Source organism: Grammomys surdaster, unplaced genomic scaffold, assembly GCF_004785775.1.
Source record: "Grammomys surdaster isolate TR1022 unplaced genomic scaffold, NIH_TR_1.0 125896, whole genome shotgun sequence".
Taxonomy (NCBI): Eukaryota; Metazoa; Chordata; class Mammalia; order Rodentia; family Muridae; genus Grammomys; species Grammomys surdaster.
Window position 1 is genome coordinate 2,099,101 of NW_021620720.1, and position 26,824 is coordinate 2,125,924.

Consider the following 26,824-nt stretch of genomic DNA (forward strand, 5'->3'; position numbering starts at 1 on the left):
TCCCTGGTGTCGCGCGGCCCTTAAGTTCCGGCTCTGGCGCGCGGGCGGAAGGTTTAAGCGGACGGACAGAGGCCGGAGATGGGCTCCGGGTAAGTCAGGAAATCTGCCTGTTGAGGGCTGTGTTTCGATGTCGGTTGGGGTTACAGGGGAAGGAGTGGAAGGAACAGCACAGGGCGGGCGGCTGGCCTTCTCTGCGGCCCTCGTGGTGTAGCCGTCTCTTGGGCGCTGGCTCCAGGGCCTGCGACTGGCCTCCCGTCTGTGGCCCGGGTCTTCAGCGCGGGTCTTGTAAGCAGCGGGATTTCTTCCTCTGAGAGACTTCCGTCCCTGGACCCTGAGACTTCCGTCCTCTCTTTATACATCAAATGTTTTGGGCTCAATTTAAAGGTAAAAGTCTATTCTTCAGTTGCATCTCAAATGAACTATGTTGTATTTCAGGCAATCCATTCAGATATTAATCATCTGAGAATTTAGAGGAACTCGTAAGGGCAAGTCAGGGTGACAGAAAGCCAAAGTGTATGCACTTGGAAACTGAAGTGGAGGTTTGAGAGATTCCTGAGAGTCAAATTGCTGTGAATGGGCTAATTATCCCCTTTAGGGTAAAACTATAAACATGATTGATGGCTTTTAGAGCACTCAGGTGGCGAGTATATATCATCAGGAGTAGACTGTCTGGGAAAAGAAAACCCTTAGTTATCTGAAACATTGTAAAATGGTACCTGTTGGAAAGGCAGAAGACAATGTGGAGAAACTTGAAGATCAGAGTCAATCCAAGTGAGAAATACATCGTGTTAACTGCTATCAGCTAGTAATGAGAAATTTTGTTTTGTTTTTTAAATTTTGTGACTAGGCCCAGACTGCTTGAGTGAAACAACCTTCAGGGACGTTCCGTTCTTTCATTTACCCCAGTGCTTACAACCTGAAAACAAAATTGGATTGCCACAAGTTGGCCACGGCTGAGGAAGTGCACTTGGGACCTGACACAAATGCATCAGTCAGGAGAAAGAGCCAGCTTCCCAGGTGTCTTCAGAGAAGGCCAGACTGATAGCTGTGGTCACTCATTGCAGTGCTAACAGCAGTTTCATGGACTGGAAGTGCTTGTTGATACTTGATCCAGAAAACTGTTTTCCAGTCTCTTAAGAGGTGAGGACATGATCTTCAATTTTTAAAAACCATAAAGGCCTCCATGCATAAATGTGACCCACAAGAGCTGGATAAACTATGCCCACGCAGAAGTGCAGGAATCCCTGGTGTCTGTGCTTAAATAAGAAAGTCTATTTCTGTGTATAGAGTTAATATTTATAATGTATTTTCCTAATGAATAAATGTAGGCTGGGCACGCCTTTAGTCCCAGCACTTGGGAGGCAGAGGCAGGTGGATTTCTATAGGTCAGCCTGATCTATAGAGTGAGTTAGTTCCAGGACAGCCAGGGCTATACAGAGAAACCCTGTCTCGAAAAACCAACATAAGTAAATAAATCCTTAAAAAAATAAATGTATGTTGTGATTAGGGATAGTTCATTGGTTGAGATTTTGTTGAGCACCCACTGTGTGGCAGATGTAAATCTGAGTATATGGTAGGAAGCATCTCTTACTGTGATCCTTGCCCTTAGGATCACAAGGATTACAGTTTATTACAGTTCTGAACTCAATTTTCTTAGGCAGCATGGACTTAGGAACGCTAGTATGTAGCAAAACAGAACAGTAATGGTGGGGGTTGAGGCCATGACAACTATGAAAGAGCAAATATGTTTAACACATTCTTTAATGAAGCAGAGAGAGGGATGCAGATTTAATTTTTCTTTCAGGGGCTAGAGCGGTTCAGTGGTTAAGAACACTTACTTCTGGAGATGCAGAGTTAAGTTCTCAGCACCCAAAATTAGGCAGCTCACAACCACCTGTAACTCCAACTCTGGGGAGTCTTAATGCCCTCTTCTGGCTTCTGAGGGCACCTGCTCATGTGTGACAGGCACTCACACAGACACATACACTGAATAAGAAAATAAATGAAATTCTCTTTTAATTTTTTTTCCTGCTGTCTAACATTTTGGACTGCTAAGAGGGTCTGAAAAGGAAAACTTTTCTCTCTGGATTAACTTTATTGGTATTGGATACATGAGATGTTACAATATGTGAGATGTATCTATGGCCAGTGGTAAAAAAAAGGCTTTTCCAGTTTGATCTCTTACATATAACATTGTTTCCATGAACTAGTATGCTCTGAGTTCCCAACAACCTACTCACAAAAGGCATTGTAGTTAGGCATGTACTGATGGGCAGTCGGCCTGTGGTTAAATTAGAGAACACTAAATTTTGAACCTGTTGAGTCTGCCCTAAATCTATATAATGTGTGCAATGTGATTTTTCTTATTTTGGTCCTTTGAGATAGTTTCATATAGCTCAGACTGACCTCAAACATCTTATGTATCTAAGAATGACCTTGGGATGACCTGTCTCCACCTCCCTAGGGCTGAGATTACAGGCATGTTCCTCTGTGTTTTTTGAGACAGAGTCTTAACTATAGCCTTGGCTATCTTAGAACTCACTATGAAATTCAAACTGGCCTTGAATTCACAAATCTGAGTCTTGGGTACTTGGATTAAAGGCATATGCCACCTCGCCTGACCTACAATGTGATATTTATGAATTCCCATGTAGTCTACACAACACACACACACACACATTGTGAAGTGCTTTTTTATGCATTTTTATACATAATCTGTGTCCTTTATAGCTCTTATAAAATTTTATTAAATCTGCAGTCTCAATCCACATGAGCAGATCTGAATATCTGGGAACTTTATTCTTGAGAGAAAATATGTTTTCTCCATACTGAATCTTATCTCATAATTTTAAATATGAAACACAATATTCATCAAGACACTGGCAAAGAAAAGTCATCAGTTGTCAGGAAGTACATACCATACCCTAGCTAGATTGTTCTTCAGTAAATTGTTAAGGAGTTGGAATAGGAATATTTATTGAATTATGTTGTATAAAGTGGAAAGTCTGGAGTTAAGGACTACCCGAGTTTAATGAATTGAATTTAATGTCCTTGAGTTATGCTGGTTAGGAGGTGTGTCTAGGAGAGGCCCTCACAGAGAACTAAGAACTTTGTGCTTTCCGCCGGGCGGTGGTGGCGCACGCCTTTAATCCCAGCACTTGGGAGGCAGAGGCAGGAGGATTTCTGAGTTCGAGGCCAGCCTGGTCTACAGAGTGAGTTCCAGGACAGCCCGGGCTACACAGAGAAACCCTGTCTCGAAAAACCAAAAAAAACAAAAAAAACAAAAACAAAAAACAAAAAAAAAAAAAAAAAAAGAACTTTGTGCTTTCCTTCTCCTTTAATTCTGTGGTGCTTGCCACCATGTAGTTCTGGGAAATTGTTTTAAATTGTGGTTAAGAAAAAAAAAAATGTTCCTTCCCAGGATATATAAGACCTTATTTCTTTTCCACAGCATATCTCTAGTTGTCACTGGCTGTCTGTGCTGAGAGGGAGGGCTAGAATTGTTCCACCATGCCCACTGTGGTGGTAATGGATGTATCCCTGTCCATGACCCGGCCTGTATCTGTTGAGGGGTCTGAGGAATACCAGCGGAAGCACCTGGCTGCCCATGGCCTGACGATGCTATTTGAGCACATGGCCACAAACTACAAGCTTGAATTCACAGCACTGGTGGTGTTTTCATCTCTGTGGGAGCTGATGGTCCCCTTTACCAGAGATTACAACACCCTGCAGGTACGCATGAGAATCAGCTATTGTAGATATATTTTGATGGGGCTCAGATTGACTGGGAGAAAAACAGTATTATGATTGTATACTGATTTTAGAACTTGGAATTGTTTCATAAGTGTATAGGTTTACCGTCTATAACAAAACAATTTATAAGGTCTTAACTTTGCTCTGACAGAGCCATGAGATAAGGTTGTTGCTTTATTTTCCTCTGTTGGTTTTCTAGGATCTGAAGATAGTGCTCTGTATGCTAAAATCCAGCATCTTTATGTTTAAACTTTATTCCTTTCTGCTTTCCCACACAACTTAGGAAACTGAAAAAAAAACATTCTTATTTTTTTTAAAAAAAAAAAGTCATTATTATAAAATTTTTAAATTATGTTTATCCCGACAAATAACTGATTTACAAATACTAAGATATACTTTTAAAACTTTGACCAGTAGATATTGTCTTCCAGGCTTTTCTGTGGTATTCTAAACAATTTATTCTCTGACATCTTTAAATTATCAATGTTTCCGGGGGTGCTTAAATGTTTCCAGGAGTGATTAGCATAGTACCTTGCCCCCAGTGATTAGTCAGCATTTGTGGAATTAAACTAAACAACTTAAATGAAGGCAAGGCAAGTTAGGAAACAAGGATCAATTTAGCTTAAATTTAAAAGCTATATGTGGGAAAGGGGCTAGAGAAATGACTCAGCAGCTAAGAGTACTTATGAGTACTTACTGCTCTTACAGAGGAACAGAGTTCAGTCCCCAGCACCCAAATAATAGCTTACAAGTGTTTGTAACCCAGTTCCAGGAAATCAAAACCTCTTCTGACCTCTGAGGCCTCCTGCATGTATGTGATGCACATACATGTGTGTGCGCAGGCACATACATACACACACACACACACACAGGCACGCATGGGTATGCGCTTGCACACACAGGCACACTAAGTACTTTAGAAATATATATGTATGAAAAAATTTTGGGTTAAGGTGTTCCTTATTTTGCCGCTCCCCCCCCCCCCACCTTTTTTCTTCTAAATGTACTGGATTACTTTAGAGGGATCTGGAACAGGGTCTTGCTGTGGAACCCAGGCAAACCATTAATTCTTAATCTTCCTCAGCCTCTTGAGTACTGGCATGACAGGCACATACCAGCATGCTTGGCTTTTACAAACTTTCTTATGTGTGAGTAAGCTTGAGGATTCTGACGTTGCGGAGTTCTGAAATCTGGAGAATTGCTGTATGGAGCTGGGAAATCAGAGTTAGGATCTGGAGCCCTGAAATCAGGCTGCCTGGGTTCTGACGGCAGGCTCTGCCACCTCTTACCAGAAAGTTCCTTAATCGTTCTGCACCTTGGGTTCCGTGTTTAAAAGAAGGCGTGGAATGACGGTCAGGTGTACATCAGGTGCTGGGAATGGCACGTGAGATGTGGTTAATGTTTGATACAGTTGTCACTTTGTGATATGTTTTCATTTTTGACTTTAGTATTTTCCTTCAAGCCCACTTAGACACAGGCTTGGGACTGCATACTCTCACCTAATAAGAGGAAGACATAAAGAACGCTAAATTAATTGTTCTTTATAGTTGCCAAAAATCTCTCACTGCTTTTCTTTAAAGAATCTGCTTTGGGGCTTTGAGAGGCTTGGTGTCCCCTTTGTAGCATATGTACTTTGAAAAATTTATGTTTTCTAATAACAAAAAGAACAGTAAGCACTTGTATATTTTTATTCATCAGGAAGCACTGAGTAACATGGATGATTATGACAAAACCTGCTTGGAGTCTGCATTAGTCGGTGTTTGCAATATTGTCCAACAAGAATGGGGAGGAGCAATTCCTTGCCAGGTAATGATAGATTCTTTCTCATCACCCTTAGTTAAACACAACTGCTGAGTGCTGCAGCATTCCACAAGCCATATTTTATGCTGGTCATATCTTTTGAAAATGGCACCAAATGCTGGGGCTGTTACACAGTGGCAGAGCTCCTGCCTAGCAGGCACAAGGACTTAGGTTCAATCCCCAGTACTGGCAAAATGAAGAGAGAGAAAGAAAATAATATATGAAAAGGCACCAGATCACTGTAGTTCATCATAGTAATTTAATCCACATTATGCTAATATGCACATAAACCAGCAAAATTATGCCTCAAGGAAAACCCCTTCCTAGTAAATTGACCTACTACAACATAGAAGAGACAAAGGGCTCACAGTGGAGTTTAATTTTGGGTGATAAAATTGTAAGCATCAGTACAATCTGGTCTTTCTTCATTACTTCAGTGTAGAATTTATTCAACAAACTTCTGTCTCAGCTCTGAATTGTGTAGAATTGGGAAAAGAAGTATCATAAACTCACTTGCTCCTTTTGTGGAGTCTACAGTGGCTCCATTTTAGCATCAAATCAAAGCAACCAAAAGGGAGTTAGATGTGTGTAAACAGATGCTCCGAGAAGTGGTGGCATAATTAGAAGAAGAGGTAAACACTGCCAGCAGGAAAATTATAGCAGTCTGCAGTTTCCCTGAGTGGAGGCTTTGTGGGATTCTGTACACTCACTCAACTGCAGTTACAGTATGATAGCTGCCACTGCAAAGTAAGTGAGTAAGCATGACCACTGCTTTATTTACAAAGCTAGGCAATGGTTAGGATATGGCCTTTGGGTCAGATTGCCCCAGAATGTGATATATGACTTTCTATTAGAAGGTCAAGTCAGAATTTATCAATGACGTCATTGGTATTTTATTTTTTTAATTCACAGTAAAATTGTGAAGCCAGGTATGTAGTACACTCCATAGTATACATGCCTATAACTCAGTGCTCAGGAGGCTAAGGCTGGAGGACTGCTAATATGAGACTAGCCTGTGCTACCAAGTGAGACCCTGACTTACAAAAAACAAAACAAGGGCAATAAAAGAGGTGGCTCAGAGTTTAAGAGTACTGGCTGCTCTAACAGAGAGTTCAGATTTGATTTTCAGCACCAACATGGTAACACCTAACGTCTGTTATTCCAGTCTCAGGATCTGATGCCCTCTACTGGCTTCCTTGGGCACCAGGTACACACATGATGTACATACCTACATACATACGTACATACATATACATACATTTACGCATACATGCCAGCAAAATATGAAAAAAAACACTTTTAAAAAACAGTGACAATAATTACAAGATTGAAGTTGCCTGGTAGTGAGGAAAGGCTAGAGTTGGTTGAAAGGACGTAGGAAGTAGTGGACTGACTGTTCTCTAGAGTATGGGGATGCTGACATAATCAAATACAGCGTCAGAACTCTGTACTAAGAATGCTGAGTTTTGCTGCATGAAAATTATATCTCAAGTCAAACTTTGGGGAGAAAAGGAAACTTCTTTTATTACTGTGAAAACTATACTATTTGAACTCTTAGGCACATAAAGATCCTGTGTTACTTTACACTTAAGTCCCTTGAGTAAACACTTGTTAAAAGTAGACAACAAATGGGGCTGGAGAGATGGCAAAGTTAAGAACACTTGTCGTTGTGCAGAGGACTGGATTTGGCACCCACGGTGCGGCTCACCTGTCTGTAACTCCAGCTCCAGGAGGTCTGGTGGATGCCTTCTTTTGTCTTCCCCTGAGTCTTAGTTAGGGTTTTACTGCTGTGAACAGACACCATGTCTAAGGCAACTCTTATAAGGACAACATTTAGTTGGAGGCTGGCTCACGGGGTCAGAGGCTCAGTCCATCATCATCATAGCGAGAAGCATGTCGGCATCCAGGTAGACATGGTGCTGGAGGAGCTGAAAGTCCTACATCTTGTTCTGAAGGTAAACAGAAGACTGGCAAAGCCTACCCTCACAGTGACAAGGCCGCACCTCCAAATAGTGCCACTCCCTGAGCCAAGCATATACAAACCATCACACCCTGCCATGTGACCTGCCTGTGTACACACATGTACACATGTGGGCACATACATGTACACACACGCAGGCACTCAGACATATACATAAAAAATAAAAATAAGTCTTTAAGAAGACAAAATGCCTTTCCATTAACTCTTTTCAGGAAAACAGTATGTATGTCTGTGTACTATGTGCATACCTGGAATATTCAAATGAATATCGGATTTTCTAATAGTAAATTGAATAAAAAGTTTTGTCAGCATCTTCTGAAGTGGTAGTCAGCAGGTAGCAGTTTCATTGGTTCTTCCGTTGTCATGGGTAAGAACTGGTTCCAAGAGCTAGCCTTTTGTCCTGTGCAGACTTCACCTTTTCATGTTTAGTTTGGTTTTTTTTTAAAAGATTTATTTATTTTTATTTATGTGAGTACACCACAGCTGTCTTCAGACACACCAGAAGAGGGCACCAGATCACATTACAGATGGTTGTGAGCCACCATGTGGTTGCTGGGAATTGAACTCAGGACCTCTAGAAGAACAGTCAGTGCTCTTAACCACTGAGCCATCTCTCCAGTCCCTAGTTTATTATTTTTTAAAAGAGGAAAAGAAGACTCTGAATTTGGGATGAACTGTGTCAAAGGGCCTAAATCTACTTAGGGCTGCTAAGTGAACTAGATCCAAAGCACTGTATGAGAAATGATGGTTACTGGTGATTTCACAGCCAGTCAACATTAAATTTATTTAAACGTGGACTTTTTTTGGCCAGTGTTTTGAACAGCTGGATTATGTCTTCATTATCGGAATAAAATCTATCTGAATAAGGTTTATTTTGGCATTATATGCAGTTTATCATAAAAACAGCGTCTGCAGCTGGTGAGGTAGCTCAGTGGGTAAGGGGCTTATGCTCTGAAGCCTGGGTCAGTCCAGAGTCCATGTAAAAATGAAAGAAGAGAACTGACTGCCACAGACACACATCATACATGTGCGTGTATAAACACACATACAGCAGCATCCATAAAAGCTAGTATAAGTGAACCACTATTTAGAAATTTTCGGTTCCTAGAAGAAGAAATTCTCTGTAGTCCATTGACTGTCTTCTCAAAAGACGAGGCCTTCCAAGAACTTGATTCAGCATTTTAGGCTGTAGAAGTCAGAGCTGATGTTGGTATCCCACGTGCTGCAGCCACCTACTAGGCTAAAGAGAGCCAAATGAATCTTCCTTTGGGATGCGTAGGAAGTTCACTATCACCCTAACGCAGTGGGGAAAGAGAAAATGGCTTCTCACATTCTATATATTTCACTGGCCTTTTCAAATTGCAAGTTAAACATGATTTTTTTTAAAGGTCTTGTTCGCTGCTACCAAAGTGGCCTTACAGATATTTTTACACTTTAAAAGTCAGTGCCAGGTGTACTTTTAAAGCAGTATCTTTTTGGTTGACAAAGAATAGGCTTTGTCATCTTTAAAAATAAAGTAGCAAAATTCAGACATCTGGGCTGGATCTTCTGGGGACACATACACATGAATCTTACCATTTCTTATGCTAGTGCCCTAAGTATTAAACTTACCTGAGAGTTGGGGTTCTGGTTTTAATGCACTTAAGTGGAAATTGTCTGTGATTGCCTTTTCTCCTTTAAATGTTCAAAGGTAGACTTTTAAAACACAATTAGAGTTGAGTGTGGTGGTGCGGCCCTTTATTCCCGGCATACAGGAGGCAGAGGCAAACCCTGTCTTTAAAAAACAAAATGAATAATAATAATTATAATAAACTAAATGAAAATGTGTACATTTTAGATACACAGTTCATTGACCTCACAGTGCATATACGTATGTAAACACCACTTCAATTAAGATATATTTCCAACGTACCTCTCATCCCGGGTTCAGGAAACCTTGAGGAAGAGGCTGAAGAAAGACTGTAAGAGCTGGAGGATGTGGGAGGAGTTCTATGACATGACACGCCATCCCACTCATGAAGTCACAGTACCTGTAGTCCCTGCATAAGATCAAGCGATAGGGGTGGAGAGATGGCTCACTGGTTAAAAGCACTGGCTGCTCTTCCAGAGGACCTGAGTTCAATTCCCAGCAACCACATGGTGATGCACAACCATCTGTAATGGGATCCGATGCCCTCATTTGGTGTGTTTGAAGACAGCGATAGTGTACTCATATAAATGAAATAAATAAATCTTTAAAAAAAAAAAGATCAAGCTATAGATTTCAGTGGATCAAGGAGGGGCTCATGAGGCCCTGTCCTAGCTGAGGAGATACTGACAATTGATGACTTCTGAAGGAAGGAAAGTAATTTTTCCTTAGAACTGCAGCCCTTTGGAGGTTGCTAGGCTCCAGGGGGTGGCCCCACATGCATATGAATAAGGGCACCATTAATGGTATTCAATAGGTGATTTTAAAATACAGAGAGGAGGAGAAGGAAATAAAGTTGAGAATATATTGGGGATAGCCTGGGGAAACATGGAAGAGGAGAGTAGCGGAGAGTGGATATGATCAAAAACATCTATACAGCTGAAATGTCAAAGAATGAAAGATGCTGTATATGTGTATAAAACATCAAATGTGTCCATCACCCCACAGAACACCCCATGCTTCTTTCTGACAAGACTAGAGCTCCTTTAAGTATGTACTTTAATTAGAAATAATTGTAAGTAAAACATTTAATGTGCAATCCTCCTGTCATTACATACAGGTTGTTCTGGTGACTGACGGCTGTCTCGGCATTGGCAGGGGGTCACTACGACACTCCCTAGCTACTCAGAACCAAAGAAGTGACAGCAACAGGTTCCCACTCCCCTTCCCTTTCCCATCCAAGTTATATGTCATGTGCATGGCGAACTTGGAGGAGGTAATGCTTCTTACTCTACTCTTTTTAGTTTGATTAACTAAACTTTAGGACTTAGTCTCTTTGTTGATACATTCGTCAATGCTTTTTTATGTATGCTATGACATTATCTCCATTGATTTCATCTGAGGCTGGTTACAATTTTTTTAAAAACTCTGCATCTCAAATGCCTATTGACATTCAGAGGTTCCCAGCTTAGGAACAGAGCTGGAGTTGTATTTCTTCCTGCTGGTGGGTTGTGGGGGACCCAGGGGTTAGTCATGTCCCTTATTTGGGAATTCTTATATCCATTGCAGCATAAATGTTGAAAGAGTATGTGTGCTTTAATATTTTGGTAAAATAATGTTACTGTTAGCATGCTTTATTAAATGCTAGACTGCCTAGTTTTTCAATTTGAGAAAGTTATTTGACTTTTCTCTGCTTCAATTTTTTTTTTTTTTTTGCTGTTAAAATGTAGATGAGAGGCAAATAGATCTCTGAGTCTTCATAGCAAAGTTGCAGGCTAGCCAGAGCTATATAGTGAGCCCTGTCTCAGGAGAATATAGACGGTAGTTTTCCCGCTCAGTGTTAGAAACTCCATGCTGGGCAGCGGCTGGCCAGGCTCCTGTCTGACGTGGTGCCACTGCCTTCCATTCTTTATTACCTTCACTCTCTAGCCCCGAATCAAATTGTAGTTATTTCTCTGTTGTCTTCTGTTACGAAAACCATCTCAGTCATTTCTTGCTGGTGTTACAGTGACGCTAGTCTTGGTGACGGAGAGTGATTGGTGATTTGTGCCACTTTAAAGGGTCCCCTTCCCCCTTCCTCTCTGCAGCTTCAGAGCACCGATTCCTTGGAATGCCTTGAACGACTCATAGACTTAAATAATGGTGAAGGGCAGATTTTTACTATTGATGGCCCCCTGTGTTTGAAAAATGTGCAGTCTATGTTTGGGTGAGTATATGTGTAAAGCCTTCCACCTTTGATATTTAATTCAGAGGATAGTTTGACAGCTAGGAAGAATATCTGTTTTATTATTGCTGATTGTCTGATTCAGTTTTTCCCAGGAGCCCATCTCTTAGATAAAATGATTGGAAGCAGTAGGTTTAAAAGTTCACTCTTTTTCCAATTAAGTATGACTGAATCTATATATTATGCAAAACTGACTTCCTTACAATGCTCAGTGGTTTCTAAGGTTTGATTGTTTGGGCCTTCACTGAACTGAAATCTTAACACAAATGTCAACTTGTATTCTGTGTCCCTGATGCTCAGGTTTAGTCTTAAAATCAATGGGAAATGATAACAACGTTTGCATCTTTAAAGATTTCTTATATATGTGTCATATCACTGCCCTGTAACGTCTTCTAGAAAGCTGATTGATCTGGCGTACACACCTTTCCATGCTGTTCTCAAGTGTGGCCACCTAACAGCTGATGTACAAGTATTCCCCAGGCCAGAACCTTTTGTTATAGATGAAGAAATTGATCCCATCCCTAAAGTCATTAACACAGGTAACTTTTTTGAAACTTCTTCCTTCTTAATTTTTTTTTTTGTTATCTTTAACTTACCTAAGAGGTGACAGGTTATTGGGTTTTGGTGAGATCTTGAGGTAATATCTCTCTCTCTCTCTCTCTGTTTTTTTGGGTTTTGTTTTTTTGTTTTTGGTTTTTTGGTTTTTCGAGACAGGGTTTCTCTGTGTAGCCCTGGCTGTCCTGGAACCCACTCTGTAGACAAAGCTGACCTCAAACTCAGAAATCCGCTTGCCTCTGCCTCCCAAGTGCTAGGACTAAAGGCATGCGCCACCACTGCCCAGCTTGAGTTAATCTACAACTCTTGGTCACTATAACTTCATTAAACCTTAGAAACCACTGAGCATTATAAGAAGTTTTAACAAAATGACTTAAAATGATAAGGTCTTTTGTCTAGTGTTCTCCCAGCTGTGCTATTGAGCCACCCGGGATAATTCTTGGTAAAGATTCTGAGATTAATTAGCATCATACCTAAGATATATGAAGAGCTGTCTTCTAGACCTGGCTCTGTGACTTTTGCACTGTGACCCTGGAAGTTAGTTGCTTCTTTCGGTCCTAATGACTAGGTGTGGGGAATGAACCAGCTGCTAAGCTCTTAGTTCTGGTAGACTGAACCGTTCTAGCTCTGCTTCTTGTATTAAGATTAAAGCAAAATGCTTTTAGCATCCTACTGCTTTGCCTAGTGCATGTTTTTTGATGCCATGCTTAGCTGAATTTAAAAACTTTGAATTGTAGAGAATTGCAGGAGACAATTATCTTCCATTGGCTGGAGGACTCCTGAGTGTTGAGTGCATGTCAGAGCTCTTAGGGACAGACATCATCACTCTCTTTGTTGCTGATGCCTAGTCTAATATAGTCTGACATTAGATGCAGAACAGGTAATTGCCTACTCAATAAATGATTAGAAATAAGTGTGTAGTAAATAAATGTCCATTGTGTGGGGGTGTAGAAATTTTAGAATGAAAGCCCGTGAGGAGGCTTTTGCTTGTGTGCCTTTAGCTTTTGGCTATCTGGAAGTAGGATACTCATTTAGGTTCATTGTCGCAGAATGTAGTAAATTGCACCTAAGGTTTAGTTGCCTTCAGAACAAATTCTACTTCCCTCCTGCCCTTTATTTAAATATTTCCTTTCTTTCCAGTATAAACTTTTAGTCTTAAGATACTTTGTAACTTGTACCTAAGTCACTCAAGTGGTTGTTGTAAGCCCTTCTCTACTCAGCTGAGAGCTGTCAGCCCTTAGATGCTCAGCTAGGGAGATGCTGACAACAGGCCTGGTGGGAGGGACACACCCTGCTGTAGCACAAGAGTAGTGACTTGTGATACACAGCATGATTCTGGGATTTTCAAATTGTTTTGCTAATGTGGCTGTACTTCTGTATATACTTAGAAGAAAAATTGAAAAACAACTCAAGAAATTCTGTTAGGGTTTCCTTCTATGAAAAATAGTGAATGAATATTTTCTTTACAATTTTTATATCTTCAAAGTTTTGTGTTAATTACTTACATAATCCAACATTTCATTAAACATTCAGTTTAACTTTAACTTTGTTTTATTATTTTTGAGACAGGGTCTCACTAGAAGGCTCTGACTGGCCTGGAACTCTACCAGTTTTGCCTCCCAGGTCCTGTGATTAAAGGCGTATGGACCAAACCCACCCTAGAACCTTTATTTTAGGTTTCTAGGACATACTTTTGGGCCATAGCATAGCTGCTGTAAAGGAAAGAAATCATTATTATGTATTTTGTATTGAATGTTTGTCTTTCTCAAGGAAAGCTTCTGTTTTAGTATAGATGTGGTGTACACACAAGAGTGTGGAGGTACATGTGCCCATGCAGGTATATGCAGAGCCCAGAGGAAGACACTGGGTCTTCTGAGCTAGACGCTCCCATTTCCCTGGCTTTGATGGCTGACCTGCAGTCGCACTAAGCCTGGAGTGAGGAGGCATGTGCGCTATGCTGGCCAGGGTTCTGACTGCAGGCCTCGTGCTCAGGCATTCTGAGCCACTGTGCTTCACTTCACTGTGCCGTCTTCACACCCAAGGAATGTTCCTACAGCGGTGGCTCTGCTTCCCAAAGGCAGAACGAGGTGGTTGGAGATACTACTTACCGTGTGGCTTTTGCTTTGACTAAGGTCCTAGCCTCATAAAAATAAATTTTAGTTTCGTTATAAAACTTGAGTTCATTAAATAAAAGTCATTATAGTTTGAGCTACTTAAAATAAAAATTATCTTTGACCCTTAGAAAAGTTTAGCAATTTTCCTAGTTATCATATTTGAAATTTTTGCCTTGAAACAGCAAACACATAGACTCTAACACATAGATGATAATGCGGTTTCCCTGATGTGAATTCTTCTGTGTTGATTCCTCACTTACAGACTTGGAGATAGTGGGCTTTATTGACATAGCTGATATTTCCAGCCCCCCAGTCTTGTCCAGGCATTTGGTCTTGCCCATAGCACTTAACAAAGGTGAGTTCTCTTCTTTTCCTTTGATTTACATGGAGCATTGTGTTTTCTAAAGTCATCCTTCAGTGTCAGATGGTAAGCTGGCCCCCTGGACAGAATTCAAAGGAAAAGAACTGTTACTGAATTGGATTTCAGAAATTGAATGTTGCCTCAGATCCCAGAATAGATAACGTGCTGCCTTACGCTGGGGAAACTTTGACACGTTACATTGTACACTGGTCTGTGGACCCATGGTGGAAGACTTTTCAGAGGTGATAGCTCTCAGATCCCCAGGGCTTTCCTAAGAGGAAGATGAGAGAAAAGCAGGAAAGGACGCTTTGTTCTGCTGGTTCCAACCATGCCATGAACACAGACCATGACTGAATGCATCATGACGCCTGCTTGTGAGCCTTCACTTCAGATTGTACATTGCCTCATTAGGAACTGCCAAGTCACATCCCCAAATTCAGCCTACCTCTGAAGTATGCCAACCTCTAGCTGTTTGAAACATTCATTTTCTGTGCTCAAAGCTGAGCATCTACCTCATATTTACCAGTTCTCTTCAGGAAATATGCATAGCAGATCAGACATCTCTTCCTGTGTCGTCTCTGTTCTGTGGACGCTTCATTATGAGAGCCTGAGTAAGGAACATCCCTTGAGCACTTAGTCACACAGGCACAGCAAGAGTCATTTTAGTGCTCTTTTATTTTGTATGGTTTTAAAGACAAAGTCTCACTCTGTGCTATAGGACGGCCTCAGGCTCAGCCTCCTCAGTGTTGGGGTCACAGGCATGAGTCAGCGCAGAAGCAGAATCTTGATATTCATGTCCAGCAGCTTAGTGGGATCATTGTGTTTATAAACTTACTTCTCGGAGAACAGCCAGATTGCCCTGTCAGATCCGAGAAGTATTCTGTATGCCTGTATAATTGCTATGACAGAAAGTAAACAAAGTATTGGGGGCAGAAAGCAGTAGAGGACCAGTAAGGGAAAGCAGGTAGGGCAGTGTTGTAATGTGCACTGAATAGCAAGCTATACTGAAGACTCCTCCTATCGAAGTCTCTGAGTAAGAGGTCAGACAGACGGTTTTAGAGGAAGGTTAACTGTATGAAGACTCACCTTCGGGAGTGTACAGGAGACCCTAGAGTTGGGTGGGAACTTTAGCCAAGAAGCTCACAGAGGATCCACTGTGTACTTTGAACTTGTTTCTCCAGTGTGAGGGCTGTCAGCTTACACCACACTCTGTATCTGATTCTGTATCTGATTCTGTTTAAATTGAGCCTCAAGCTTCCAATGGCATCTCACTGAATTTTATACAGGAATGCTACGAAATTGTTTTTATATACAACTCCCCTGGGCTGTAATTCATAAGCCATAGACTTCTGTTTAAAGAGGATAGAGTTAAGAAAGGAGCTCAGTAGTAATATGTCTGTCTGAAGACTTAAGTTTGATACCCAGTACCGCATTCCAAAACAGGCTGGGAAATGATGTAGTTAGTAAAGTGATAAAGTTCTTGCCTTGTGAGCATGAAAACTGAGTCCGGTCACCAGCACCCATGTAAAAAAGCTAAGTGGGTACACACTCGTAGACCAGCTACCCTGGGGTAGATAGGTCTCAATGAGTGAGTGAATGAATGAATGAATGAATGAATGTTTTAAAGAGAAAATCTAGATGGGGTAGTAAAAGCTTATAATCCAAGGCTAAGGAGGCAGAGACAGGAGGAGCTCTGAGGCTCACTGGCCAACCTTTCTAGCCTGGTTGGCAGGCTCCAAGCCAGTTAGAAACCTGCTCAAAGTGAATACATTCTAAAAATCTCTGTGAATCAACCTTGGATGTCCTGGAACTCATTTTGTAGACCAAGCTGGCTTTAAACTTTCGGAGAACTGCCTACCTTTGCCTCCCAAGTGCTAGGATTAAAGGCGTGCACTACCACGCCAGGCCCAAGTGTTGTCTTTTCAAAGTATATTTAGAGTCTGTATTGCCACCATCACCATCCATTTCAGAACCTTCCCATCCACTGACAGGAACCCTGTTAACCATGGATCCTAAGATCCCTTCTCTCTGTAGGCTGCCTCTGCTGTTTCATATACATGGATTAATGTATTATTTGGAAAGTTTTTATATGGACATTTAGTGGAAAACTGTTTTTGTAACTTCTTATGATGTTCCTTCACAGCTCCATGTATTTTCCCTTCAAAGCATGAGACGGTAAGAGTTTAGAATTTTGTAGCTAATATGCTAACCTGTTTTACAGAAGGTGACGAGGTGGGTGCTGGCATCACTGATGACAATGAAGATGAGAATTCAGCCAATCAGATTGCTGGCAAAATACCCAACTTCTGTGTCCTGCTCCATGGTAGCCTGAAGGTGGAAGGAATGGTGGCACTTGTTCAACTAGGGTAAGAAGATTTTGTTTGTATTGGCTGGTCCAGAGAGAGCACACGGTAAAGCGTTTCACAGACTTAAGGGAAGAAATGGAAAGGTCCTGGCCACCTTTCCCTTCCTGCCATGCCCTTCCCACCTCCATTACCTTCTAGTCCTTAATTATCCCACAAAGTAAGTGGGAAACAACCTTGTAATTACATTGATGTATATCTTCTAAGTTGTTAGTCACATACTTACTTTAGAGAGAGGATTTTGCTTTGTGACCCGAACGACTCTCACACACATGATCCCCTGCCTCGGGCTCTAAAGTGCTGGGATTGCAGCCATGCCAAAGGTTTTCTCTTTTTAAACCTTGCATGGGTGCTGAGAACCAGGTCCTGGTCCTCTGCAAGATGGATAAGTCCCTTTCCTAGTGAACTGCTCTGTTTCTGGGCATCCACACTAGTGTGGCTTGTTAGCTCATGCCACTCCAGCACTGCACAGATGAGGAGACTGAAGCTTCCAGAGACAGGAAATGGCCCAAGATCATAAGATAGCAAACTGGAGAGCCAGAGTTCTTAACCAGCATGCTTAATCCAGAACTCATGCAACTGCTCTGTTGAGTTCCTTCCCTGTGTGGAAAGAACTAGCTTTCATATTTTCTGTAGTCGTGAAACCTGCAAAGCTGTCTGCTTCTCTTCCTGTAACACCTGTTGTTGGGAAAGATGAGGGGGCCTTCTGGCCATGACCTGGTTTCATCAGATATAAAAGATCAAGGAGTTAAGATTAATCACAGGAAGCATATCTCCATTTCTGCTTGAATGAAAACTCCAAAAAGAATACAGTTTTCTTTCTTTTTAGATTTATTTTTAATTGTGTACGCACATGCGTGTGCACATGTGTGTTCAGGTGAGAGCAAGGTGTCCATGGAGACTAAGGCTGGAACTAGAATTACAAGTGATATGTCCGTCTGCTCCTCTGCAAGACGGACAGGTGCCTTTCATAGTGGCCTACTGTTTCCTGGCACACTTCCACACTTCCGCTGTCTCTGACTATGGGGACCTCCCAGGCCCTTTCAGAAGCCGGGGCAGAGTGTCCCGTCACCGTCACCATGTTGCAGACTTTGCCTCTAGTGTTGCTGCAGTCACTCATTCCAGGAGGCGACCAGAGGGACCAGAGGGCTGCAGCTTCTGCTGCTCTGCGCCCAGGCGCCTACCTACTGTGCTTTCACTGTTCTCTTTAAACCACTTTCAGTGTTCACACTCACACACTCAGTTACACACACACTCACACACACTCACACATAGGCTCACGGATACATACACAGTCTTACACACACACACAGTTCTGTATAATATGTATCTCAGAGTTGGAAACATTATGTTCATTTTCAAGTTTAAGATTTGGCTTTGGTGTAGTACTATGCCCGACCTAAAAACTGTGTCTCCAGAAAAGCAGAACCTAGACTTCCATGACTTGATGGTCCGAGGCTTAACATTCTGATCATCCATCTTTTCTCCATCTAGTCCTGAATGGCATGGAATGCTCTACTCCCAAGCTGACAGCAAGAAGAAATCAAACCTCATGATGTCTCTCTTTGAGCCTGGCCCAGAACCTCTCCCATGGCTTGGGAAAATGGCACAGCTGGGGCCCATTTCAGGTATAAGGCAGACAGATCTTACTGACTGACCTTGTCTCTCTGCTGCTGTGAATGTCTGAGTGTTGTTGGAGCGCTCCTGAGCGCTCTGATGTGGGTGCACACACTGAGGGCCTCGGAGTGTTTTAAGGCTTGAGCTCCACTGTCTGGGCCCGGGGAGAACAAATATTTATAGAGTGAAGTATAGTGTCATTCAGTGTTTTGAATGGGAAACTCTCTTGTGTTCCCATTGTGCAGTTCGTTTTTTCTCAGGCAACACAGCCATCTTCTTTTTAGAAATGCTTTCCCTCACTTCACTGACACTGCTGCTATTTCTAGTCTGGCTTTTCTCTCTTGTCACCATCATGATCAGTGGGGCAACTGGAGTTCACTTGTGGCACTGGAAACTTAAGGCAAACTTTGTTCCATCTCCACAGATCAGGAAATAGAGAGTTGAGCTAGTGGAATTAGCTTGTAACCCTCAACTCCCACACCCATAGAGCACATTTTTGGGTATTCGCCCTGTCCAAAAGGTTCTCCAGGGGACATTTCCCATTCAGATCTCAACAGGAAGTATGTAAAGTACACGATACTATGTGTATAGGCATATAATTGTGGATGTTGTCTTTTCTCCTCTTGCCTTAGTTTCCAGAATGTCTTTGGTTTCTCCTGTTGTTTGTGCTCCGTCTTTTTGTATCTTCAGCTATAGTCGGTTTGGACTCCCAGATTTGGACCTTGAGTCTCACCTGGTGTTCCCCCACATTTGCATGTTGCTTTTCCAGGTCTCAGCTGGACTATACTGCCCCTACTCTCTGCACTCACTGCACTCACTGCTTATACTGTTCCTGCTCACTGCACTCACTGCTTACACTGCTGCTGCTCACTGCACTCATTGCTTACACTGCTCCTGGTCACTGCACGCACTGCTTACACTGCTCCTGCTCACTGCACGCACTGCTTACACTGCTCCTGCTCACTGCACGCACTGCTTACACTGCTCCTGCTCACTGCACGCACTGCTTACACTGCTCCTGCTCACTGCACTCACTGCTTACACTGCTCCTGCTCACTGCACGCACTGCTTACACTGCTCCTGGTCACTGCACACACTGCTTACACTGCTCCTGCTCACTGCACTGCTTACACTGCTCCTGCTCACTGCACTGCTTATACTGCTCCTGCTCACTGCACTCACTGCTTACTCTGCTGCTGCTCACTGCACACACTGCTTACACTGCTCCTGCTCACTGCACTCACTGCTTACACTGCTCCTGCTCACTGCACTCACTGCTTACACTGCTCCTGCTCACTACACTCACTGCTTACACCGCTCCTGCTCACTGCACTCACTGCTTACACCGTTCCTGCTCACTGCGCTGTTCCTTTTGTTTGGAACTGTTGTCCTCAGCCTCTAGCTCTGCACTCACCATTACCCTTGACCCAGTTGACTCCATTTCCATTTTAGAGCTGTCTGTTGTCTATCCTGTGCCCTTTGAATAAAAGAGCTGAAGTTTCAGAGTCTGATGGGGAGTAGACTCCACAGAGTGCACGAGGTCAGGTCACAGCTAGGAGCACAGGTCACAGGCAGCTGTCTGTGACTCGGGAAGAGCTTCCTGGCAGAGGCACACCAGCTGAGTTTGCTAAGCTAATGAAGAAAGGGCTGGGAATGCAAGCAAATGTCTGTTGGAAGGGAAGAAGAAGCTGGAGCGCTCTGAGCACAACAGGAGGGGCAGATAGTAGGTTAGGGACTGGTGAGTAAGAGCAGAAAAGACCTGCTCCAAAGTGACTGTTCTTCAGATACTGGGAAGCCACAGCTAAGGAATAATGCTAGCTCCTTCTGCTATTAGACAGCACTCAGGACAGCAATTAGGAGATTGTGTGCCAGTGTCCCTAATCCAGGTATGAGATAAAAATAACATTTGAGTTCCAGGGCTAGTGAGGTAGTTCAGTTGTAGGGTCTGGCAATGCATGAAGCCCTGAGTTCAGTCCTCAGCACTTCATGTCTGGGTGTGAGGGTGTGCACCTGTAATTCAAGGGATCTGCATACTGCAAAACTGCAATGGCCTTAACTAAAGAGTTTAGCTATATAAAATAATTGTGTGTGTCTCCGTGTGTATGTCTGTGTGTCTGTGTGCATGTGTGTGTGTGTTTGTGTGCATGTGTGTGTGTTGAAACAAGGTCTTGCACTGCAACACAGGCTTTTTCTCCTGCCTTGTGTCACTCCATAGTTAACTATCCCATGAGATTATTTAAGTTTATTTAAAATTAAAGAACATATAAAAATTGAGTTCAAGTGTGGATGTTTCTTGTACCATAGAAAGTTCGGGTAAAGAGTTCTGGGCTAAAATATAAAACTGTATGTATGATGTAGCTTGAAAGTAAGTTTTCCCAGCACACGTGTTCAGTTTGCCTCTTGGCCTTTATGTGTAAAGCTAAAGTGAGGCTGGTTCCTTTAGGACATTATGCTGCAGATTGTTTAATCTCCTCCTTCAGTGATGTAGGGGAAGTTGAGAACAGGTTCTCCAGAGGGACTGAAGTTAATGTAATTCTCTGTTAACGATGGAGTGATTCAAAAGCTAATCGCCTAATTGGACATGTAATTGTGTTTGCTAGGTGTTGTTTTCACAATTGTCTTTTTCTTTAAGATGCTAAAGAAAACCCTTATGGAGAGGACGACAACAAGAGCCCTTTCCCCCTGCAGCCCAAAAACAAGCGAAGCTATGCCCAGAATGTGACCGTCTGGATCAAACCCAGCGGCCTGCAGGTACAGTGCTACACTGCTTCGCTGAGGGCTGGCAGGGTATTTGATTTGAATGCTCTCTCCTTTGATACTGTGTAATTCATTTACTTCTAATGTCTGCCCTTATTTTCCAAAAGGACATGAGATGGCCTATAGTTAAGACACATACACAACACAATCATTTTTACAAAATGTAGAACAGTAACAAAACCAGAGGGAAAATGGAAACAACTGTGTCTGCAGCCAGAGGCAGAATGGTGATTGTGTTTGAAGACTTTGGTTCTGGGCTTTCTGCTGCCAAGGTCAAAAAAGAAGCAAGTGCTTGTATAGTTTTTCTTATTTATTAACAATAAACATGGCAACATCTCTGGACACGTGGATTTGCTCAGCATTGAGTCTTATTTTTTATTTATTCTGTATTTTTTTAAACAGGCTCATGAAGTCCAGGCTGGACCCAAATTCACTGTATAGGTTAGGCTGACTTTGAACCCCTAATCCTCTTGTATCTACCTGCCAAGTGCTGGGACTGCAGACATGAACCATCACACCTAGATTACCAGTACTGGATTTCCACCCCTAATACACCACACACACACCACACTCAGGGTTTCACTGTGTAGCCCTGGTTGTCCTGGAACTCTGTAGACCAGGCTGGCCTCAAACTTAGAGACATCCACCTGCCTCTGCCTCTCAAGTGCTAGGATTAAAGGTGTGCATCACCACCACTCAGCCAGCACTGAATTTTTTTAAAATATTTTTTGAGAATTTTGTATATCAATGTAATGTATTTGATTGCATCCACATCTCCCCCTTCCAAGTACTCCCAGACCCCCCCAAAACATTCCCTCCCCAAATTCATAACCTACCATGCAGCAGACCATGGATAACCTACCAAGCCTGTCCCATAAGAGAACGAACTCTTCCTCACTGAATGCTCATCGACTGCCAGTGGGCCTTCAGTGAGGGCGAGGCTTCGGAAGCCAGCACTGCATTTTAGTTTAAAAGTCTCCAAGTGCTCTGGGGCAGTGGTGGTGCAAACCTGTGATTCCAGCACTCAGGAGGCAGAGGCAGGTGGAGCTCTGAGTTTGAGGCAAGCCTGGTCTGCAGACTGAGTTCCAGGACAGCCAGGGCTACACAGAGAAACCCTGTCTCAAAAACAAGTCTTCATGTGCTAAGGTTGTGAAGGGGCTGCAGGGTAAGACAGGGAGGGTGTCACTCAAACCAGGCTGAGGTTAAACTCATAAACATCCCTCAGCCTCTGCCTCCTGAGTGCTGGGATCAAAGGCTTCACACCAAACCTGTTATTGTTTTATGGTTTTTGGGTTTTTGAGAGGTGGGCTTGGGAGGCAGAGGCAGGTGGATTTCTGAGTTCGAGGCCAGCCTGGTCTACAGAGTGAGTTCCAGGACAGCCAGGGCTACACAGAGAAACCCTGTCTCGAAAAACCAAAAAAGAGAGAGAGAGAGAGAGAGAGAGAGAGAGAGAGAGAGAGAGAGAGAGAGAGAGAGGGAGGGGGAGAGAGAGAGGTGGGAGTGGGGTAGAAAGGTAAATATTAAATTTACCATTGCAGAGATTTAAAAATGTACAGGTTGAACAGTTTATGTTTTTGGATGATCGTTGGCGTTACTTAGTGCCAGACAAGAAACCCGGGTATGCTTAACCACTGGACCATCTCTCCAGCCCAATTTTTTTTTTTAATGTCCTGTGAGCTAAGGGTCCAACTTCATTCTTACATATTCATTCAGTTACTCTTTTCCCGTTGATGGTCTAGCTATAGACCTGTGGGTATCCTGGGTCTATTTCTATGAGACAAGAGGACAGTGCTTTAGCCACTGCTGAGGAAAACACTTGATGGTGTCTCAGGAGTCTTCATGTTGACGCTAAGTCTGTCCTTACTTCCATGTCTTTCCATACTTGACGCTACTCACTTGTTTTTTTTTTCTACAAAGCCACAGAATCCTAATGTTGAACTGTTTCTATGCTTCATAGACAGATGTACAGAAGATCTTAAGAAACGCAAGGAAGCTCCCTGAAAAAACACAGACATTCTATAAGGTGAGACATAGGAAAAGGTGGACCTGGGGATATGCCCTCGGTAAGGGTGGAAGTGTGAGTGTGTACATCCATTACAGTGAGGTGCATCCATTTTCCTACCCGTCCAATCAGGAGTGGCTGGTGAGGCTGTTCCTCCCTCATAACCTAGTTGAAGTGCTTAAATGACCCAGTCCTGTGCAGGAGGTTGCTGTGAGGGCCTCAAGCAAGCAGCTTGAAGAGACCATGACTCCTAGCACAGCCTCCCCGCTCCTGTGTGGGTATTAGGGCTAACCCAGACAAGCACTGCATGTGGTCCCTTGAGAATGTCACAGAACACAAAGCTGCCTCGAGGAAAGACAAGTCAACAGTTAGTGTAAGGGGATGGACGTGCTGTGTCATCATGCCTAGCTCATCTAGAACCACACTGGAGGTTCTGGAGGGACCAGTGACAAGGATGAAGCTGAGTGGGGACATTTAAGCTCACTTTTTTTTTTTTTTTTTTTAAAAGACAGGCTCTCAAATCGATTCTTGACCTTTTGGCTAAGATCAAGTGTAGTAAAGACAGGCTCTCACTAGCTTAGCTTGTAGCTTGCTATGTAGACCAGGCTGGCTAGACTCACTGTTTTACCCCCTTGTCCTTTTGGAGTTTGGCTGAATTAGATTAAGTGCAGTGTGAGGTGGGCCTTAGCCTGTCAATTTTAAAGTACAGTATAGAGGACCTGGGTTCAACTCCCAGTGTCTCACAACCACCTGTAACACTATAACACTGGTTCCAGAGGATCTGACCCTCTGAGGGCCATAGGTATGCACATAGTGCGTGTGTGTGTGTGTGTGTGTGTGTGTGTGTGTTCAAAAGACCTATACACATAAAAATGTAAATAAAAATAACCCCCTCAAGTGAGCATCTCTTCTGGAGAGCACATCGACCCTGCCTGAGTATCACCTCTATCGCTGTTGTCTTTAGTTACCAGCAATCTGGGAAAACTGGACAAAATGCAGTTTTAACCAGAGGTCGACCAGAAAGCTTCTCAGCCAGCCAGACCCCCAAACTCTGTAATCCACATCAGCCCTTGACCTGGGCTCAGCTGCATCCCCTCTGCAGTTTGTGCACATGCTTGCTGGTGCTGTGTTCGAGAAAGCATGTCTGTACAGCAGTGAAGTGGCCCTTCATCTTTCCTGATACATTAAAACCAGCTTCATGTCTGAGAATTAGAAAGGGCCTGACAACTGGCTGCTTCAGTTCCTCAAGTGGATGAGGAAGGGGTCTCCTCCCTGTGTAAACAAGGCCTCTGAGAGCACGGCAGCCACCCAACTTGGCCACAACACACCCAAGAGGTTGATGGGGTGCTTTCTCTGCTGTCCCCTCTAGATGTGTTCACTGTCACTCAATCCACGTCTAATCAGAGAGGCACCAGGCTAAGGCCGACATTTGGAGCCAGCCTTTTCCATGCCTGATTAAGAGAGGGAAACTAGTCCCCAGAATCAGCACAAATCCTGTGTGCAAGGTGCTTGCTGTGTCTGGCATAACTGCATTAACTGACCAGCTTGCTGACTAATTTAGCTGCTGGGCGTGCTGCAGACATCGCTTGCCAGTTATGCATCATACTGTTGTTCGTGGTTATTGTGTAAAAAGCCTGCTTCCTAAGTGAGGGTCAAAGAGAACCGACTCTAAGTGGAGTGCTTGGGAATTGTGTGAAGACAACTATCCATGTGTTTCAGGAGCTCAACAGGTTACGAAAAGCTGCCTTAGCCTTTGGTTTCCTGGACCTGCTTAAAGGGGTGGCTGACATGCTGGAGAGAGAGTGCACCCTGCTGCCTGACACAGCCCACCCAGACGCCGCCTTCCAGCTCACCCACGCTGCCCAGCAGCTCAAGCTGGCCAGTACCGGCACCTCTGAGTATGCCGCTTATGACCACAACATCACACCCCTACACACAGACTTCTCAGGGAGCAGCACTGAAAGAATGTGACGCTGAGTTCTGGAGCTGTCCTTCACGTTCATTTTGTCTGAAAGCAATTTAGAGTTAAAACCTTCTCCAGCTTCTTCAGCTCTGAGGAGCCACCTAAAGACCTTCAGCTCTCTCAGAAACAGCATCTGCCATTTGAATGCTTCTACTGCAGTCTGAGAAAGGCCTGAAAGGTGGTTGTCTGGGGCTCAGTCTTTAGGTCCAGAAACTGCCCTTGCTCCATGATAGGCACAGCTCCTGAGAAGCTTGGATGATGAGAGGAGGGCTCAGGAAGAAGCCTAACCATCAAGGGCCTTCCCACATCCAGAAAGTGACTTTTCATGTGTCAATTATAAGGACATTCTTAAACTTCCGTGTTTGGAAGAAGCAATCCAGACTAAGTACAAACCCGATGCCACTGAATTTCAATTTTTTTTTTTCTCTTAGAACTTGTTAAAATACAAGTGGCAATGCTCAGGTGCTTCTGGCGTATCTTACTTAGACTGTAACCACAGTGTGTGTGAAATCACTCCTGCTCATGTTTTCACATGAAAATTAAACATTTGATTTTCTATAAAATGACTGCACTTAGAAACAAATGGTGTTTTTGATCTATCTTATCCCTTGAATATATAATGCAACTTTCAAAATGTCAGACTCCTAAGAAGCAATGTTTCTTGGGTCCCGTGTAACTTCCTAGTCTCTGACAGTGATAAGCTTTGTGTCTCAGCCAGGTTCCGGCCAGTAGTTCTGAGAGCACTGATGGGAGAATCAGGCTCCCAGGCTGTGTGTGCACAGTGCTCACCCGGCTGCTTCCTGACTGCCTGCAGCACTCCCTTAGGCTCCCACCACACCCCCTGGGCCTCAACAAAGCACTTTATCCATCTGAAAACCATAAGATTAAATCATCTTTAAGCACAAGTTATTAGGATTTTGACTGTAAATGTTTTAATAGAAATACACAATCTTTCACTTTCTCAGACAGCAACAAAGGGGATGCTAACAGCAACTAGAACATGGGATTTTGCACAGGGATACGGCATAGTTGACTACAAAGCTGAACTGCCAGGTTTGTCCCACAGTCAGTTGAAGGAAGGCCAGAAGGTAATAAAACAATCATTGACAGAAGCTGCAGACTTGGAAAATACTCTTGGGTGAGATGAGGTGTTTGGGTCAAAGCAGCCAGTTTAATGCTCATCCACGCTGGGCTCATTGCGACAGCACAAGTCTCCTTTCCCCCAAGGCCAGGGGGAGTGGAAGATGGGAACGACCACCCTTAGGCTCTTTTTTTTCTGGTGTTACTTCACCTCTTGGTTTACATGGAATGTGGTAGAGAGACTGAAGATGTCTTGTACAGTGGCCAAATCCCCAAGGTCTGTTTTCTGAATCAGTTCCCCTTTGGGGGAATTTCCTGCAGGAATCCTGGTGATTTCCAAGCTCAGGTTCCAACTGCACAGTTTTTACCAAAAACAAAATAAAACAGGCAGTGGTAGCTCTTGCTTTTAATCCCAGCACTTGGGAGGCAGAGGCAGGCGGATCTCTGTGTTCAAGGCCAGCCTGGTCTACAGAGTGAGTTCTAGGAGAGCCAAAGCTACACAGAAAAAAAACCTATCTTGAAAAACAAAAAAAAGAAGAAAAAAAATCTAATAACAAGGAAAAAACAGTTCAAAAAAGTAGTCTCACCCATCACTCAGAGAAATACACAAGTAAATAGATTGAGCTA

The 26,824-nt window shown here is 43.1% G+C and overlaps 1 protein-coding gene across 3 annotated transcripts; it reads left to right on the forward strand.

The window, feature by feature from the left end:
• Positions 1-25,700, forward strand: Ints14 (integrator complex subunit 14). 3 transcript variants are annotated; one of them, XM_028752337.1, is made up of 13 exons: positions 1-89; positions 848-1,140; positions 3,452-3,732; positions 5,452-5,559; positions 10,282-10,437; positions 11,249-11,367; positions 11,782-11,924; positions 14,317-14,409; positions 16,637-16,781; positions 18,273-18,406; positions 21,028-21,146; positions 23,110-23,175; positions 24,874-25,311. In XM_028752337.1, the coding sequence occupies exons 3-13, from the start codon at positions 3,511-3,513 to the stop codon at positions 25,123-25,125; spliced, it is 1,557 nt and encodes a 518-aa protein (XP_028608170.1). In that variant the 5' UTR covers positions 1-89; positions 848-1,140; positions 3,452-3,510; the 3' UTR covers positions 25,126-25,311. The 3 variants fall into 3 exon arrangements, with proteins under 3 accessions (XP_028608170.1, XP_028608171.1, XP_028608169.1); XM_028752338.1 differs by lacking the exons at positions 1-89; positions 24,874-25,311 and adding exons at positions 168-384; positions 24,119-24,813; XM_028752336.1 differs by lacking the exon at positions 1-89 and adding an exon at positions 171-384 and having other exon boundaries at positions 24,874-25,700.
• The last annotated feature ends 1,124 nt before the right edge of the window (positions 25,701-26,824 follow it).

What these genes read in the sequence shown, in the direction of transcription:
- Ints14 (XM_028752337.1), top strand. Translation starts at nt 3,511, where the DNA reads ATGCCCACTGTGGTGGTAATGGATGTATCCCTGTCCATGACCCGGCCT. An exon ending in GTGGCACTTGTTCAACTAGG is followed by an intron (nt 16,782 to 18,272) that starts GTAAGAAGATTT and finishes TTCTCCATCTAG; the next exon opens with TCCTGAATGGCATGGAATGC. An exon ending in TCAAACCCAGCGGCCTGCAG is followed by an intron (nt 21,147 to 23,109) that starts GTACAGTGCTAC and finishes TATGCTTCATAG; the next exon opens with ACAGATGTACAGAAGATCTT.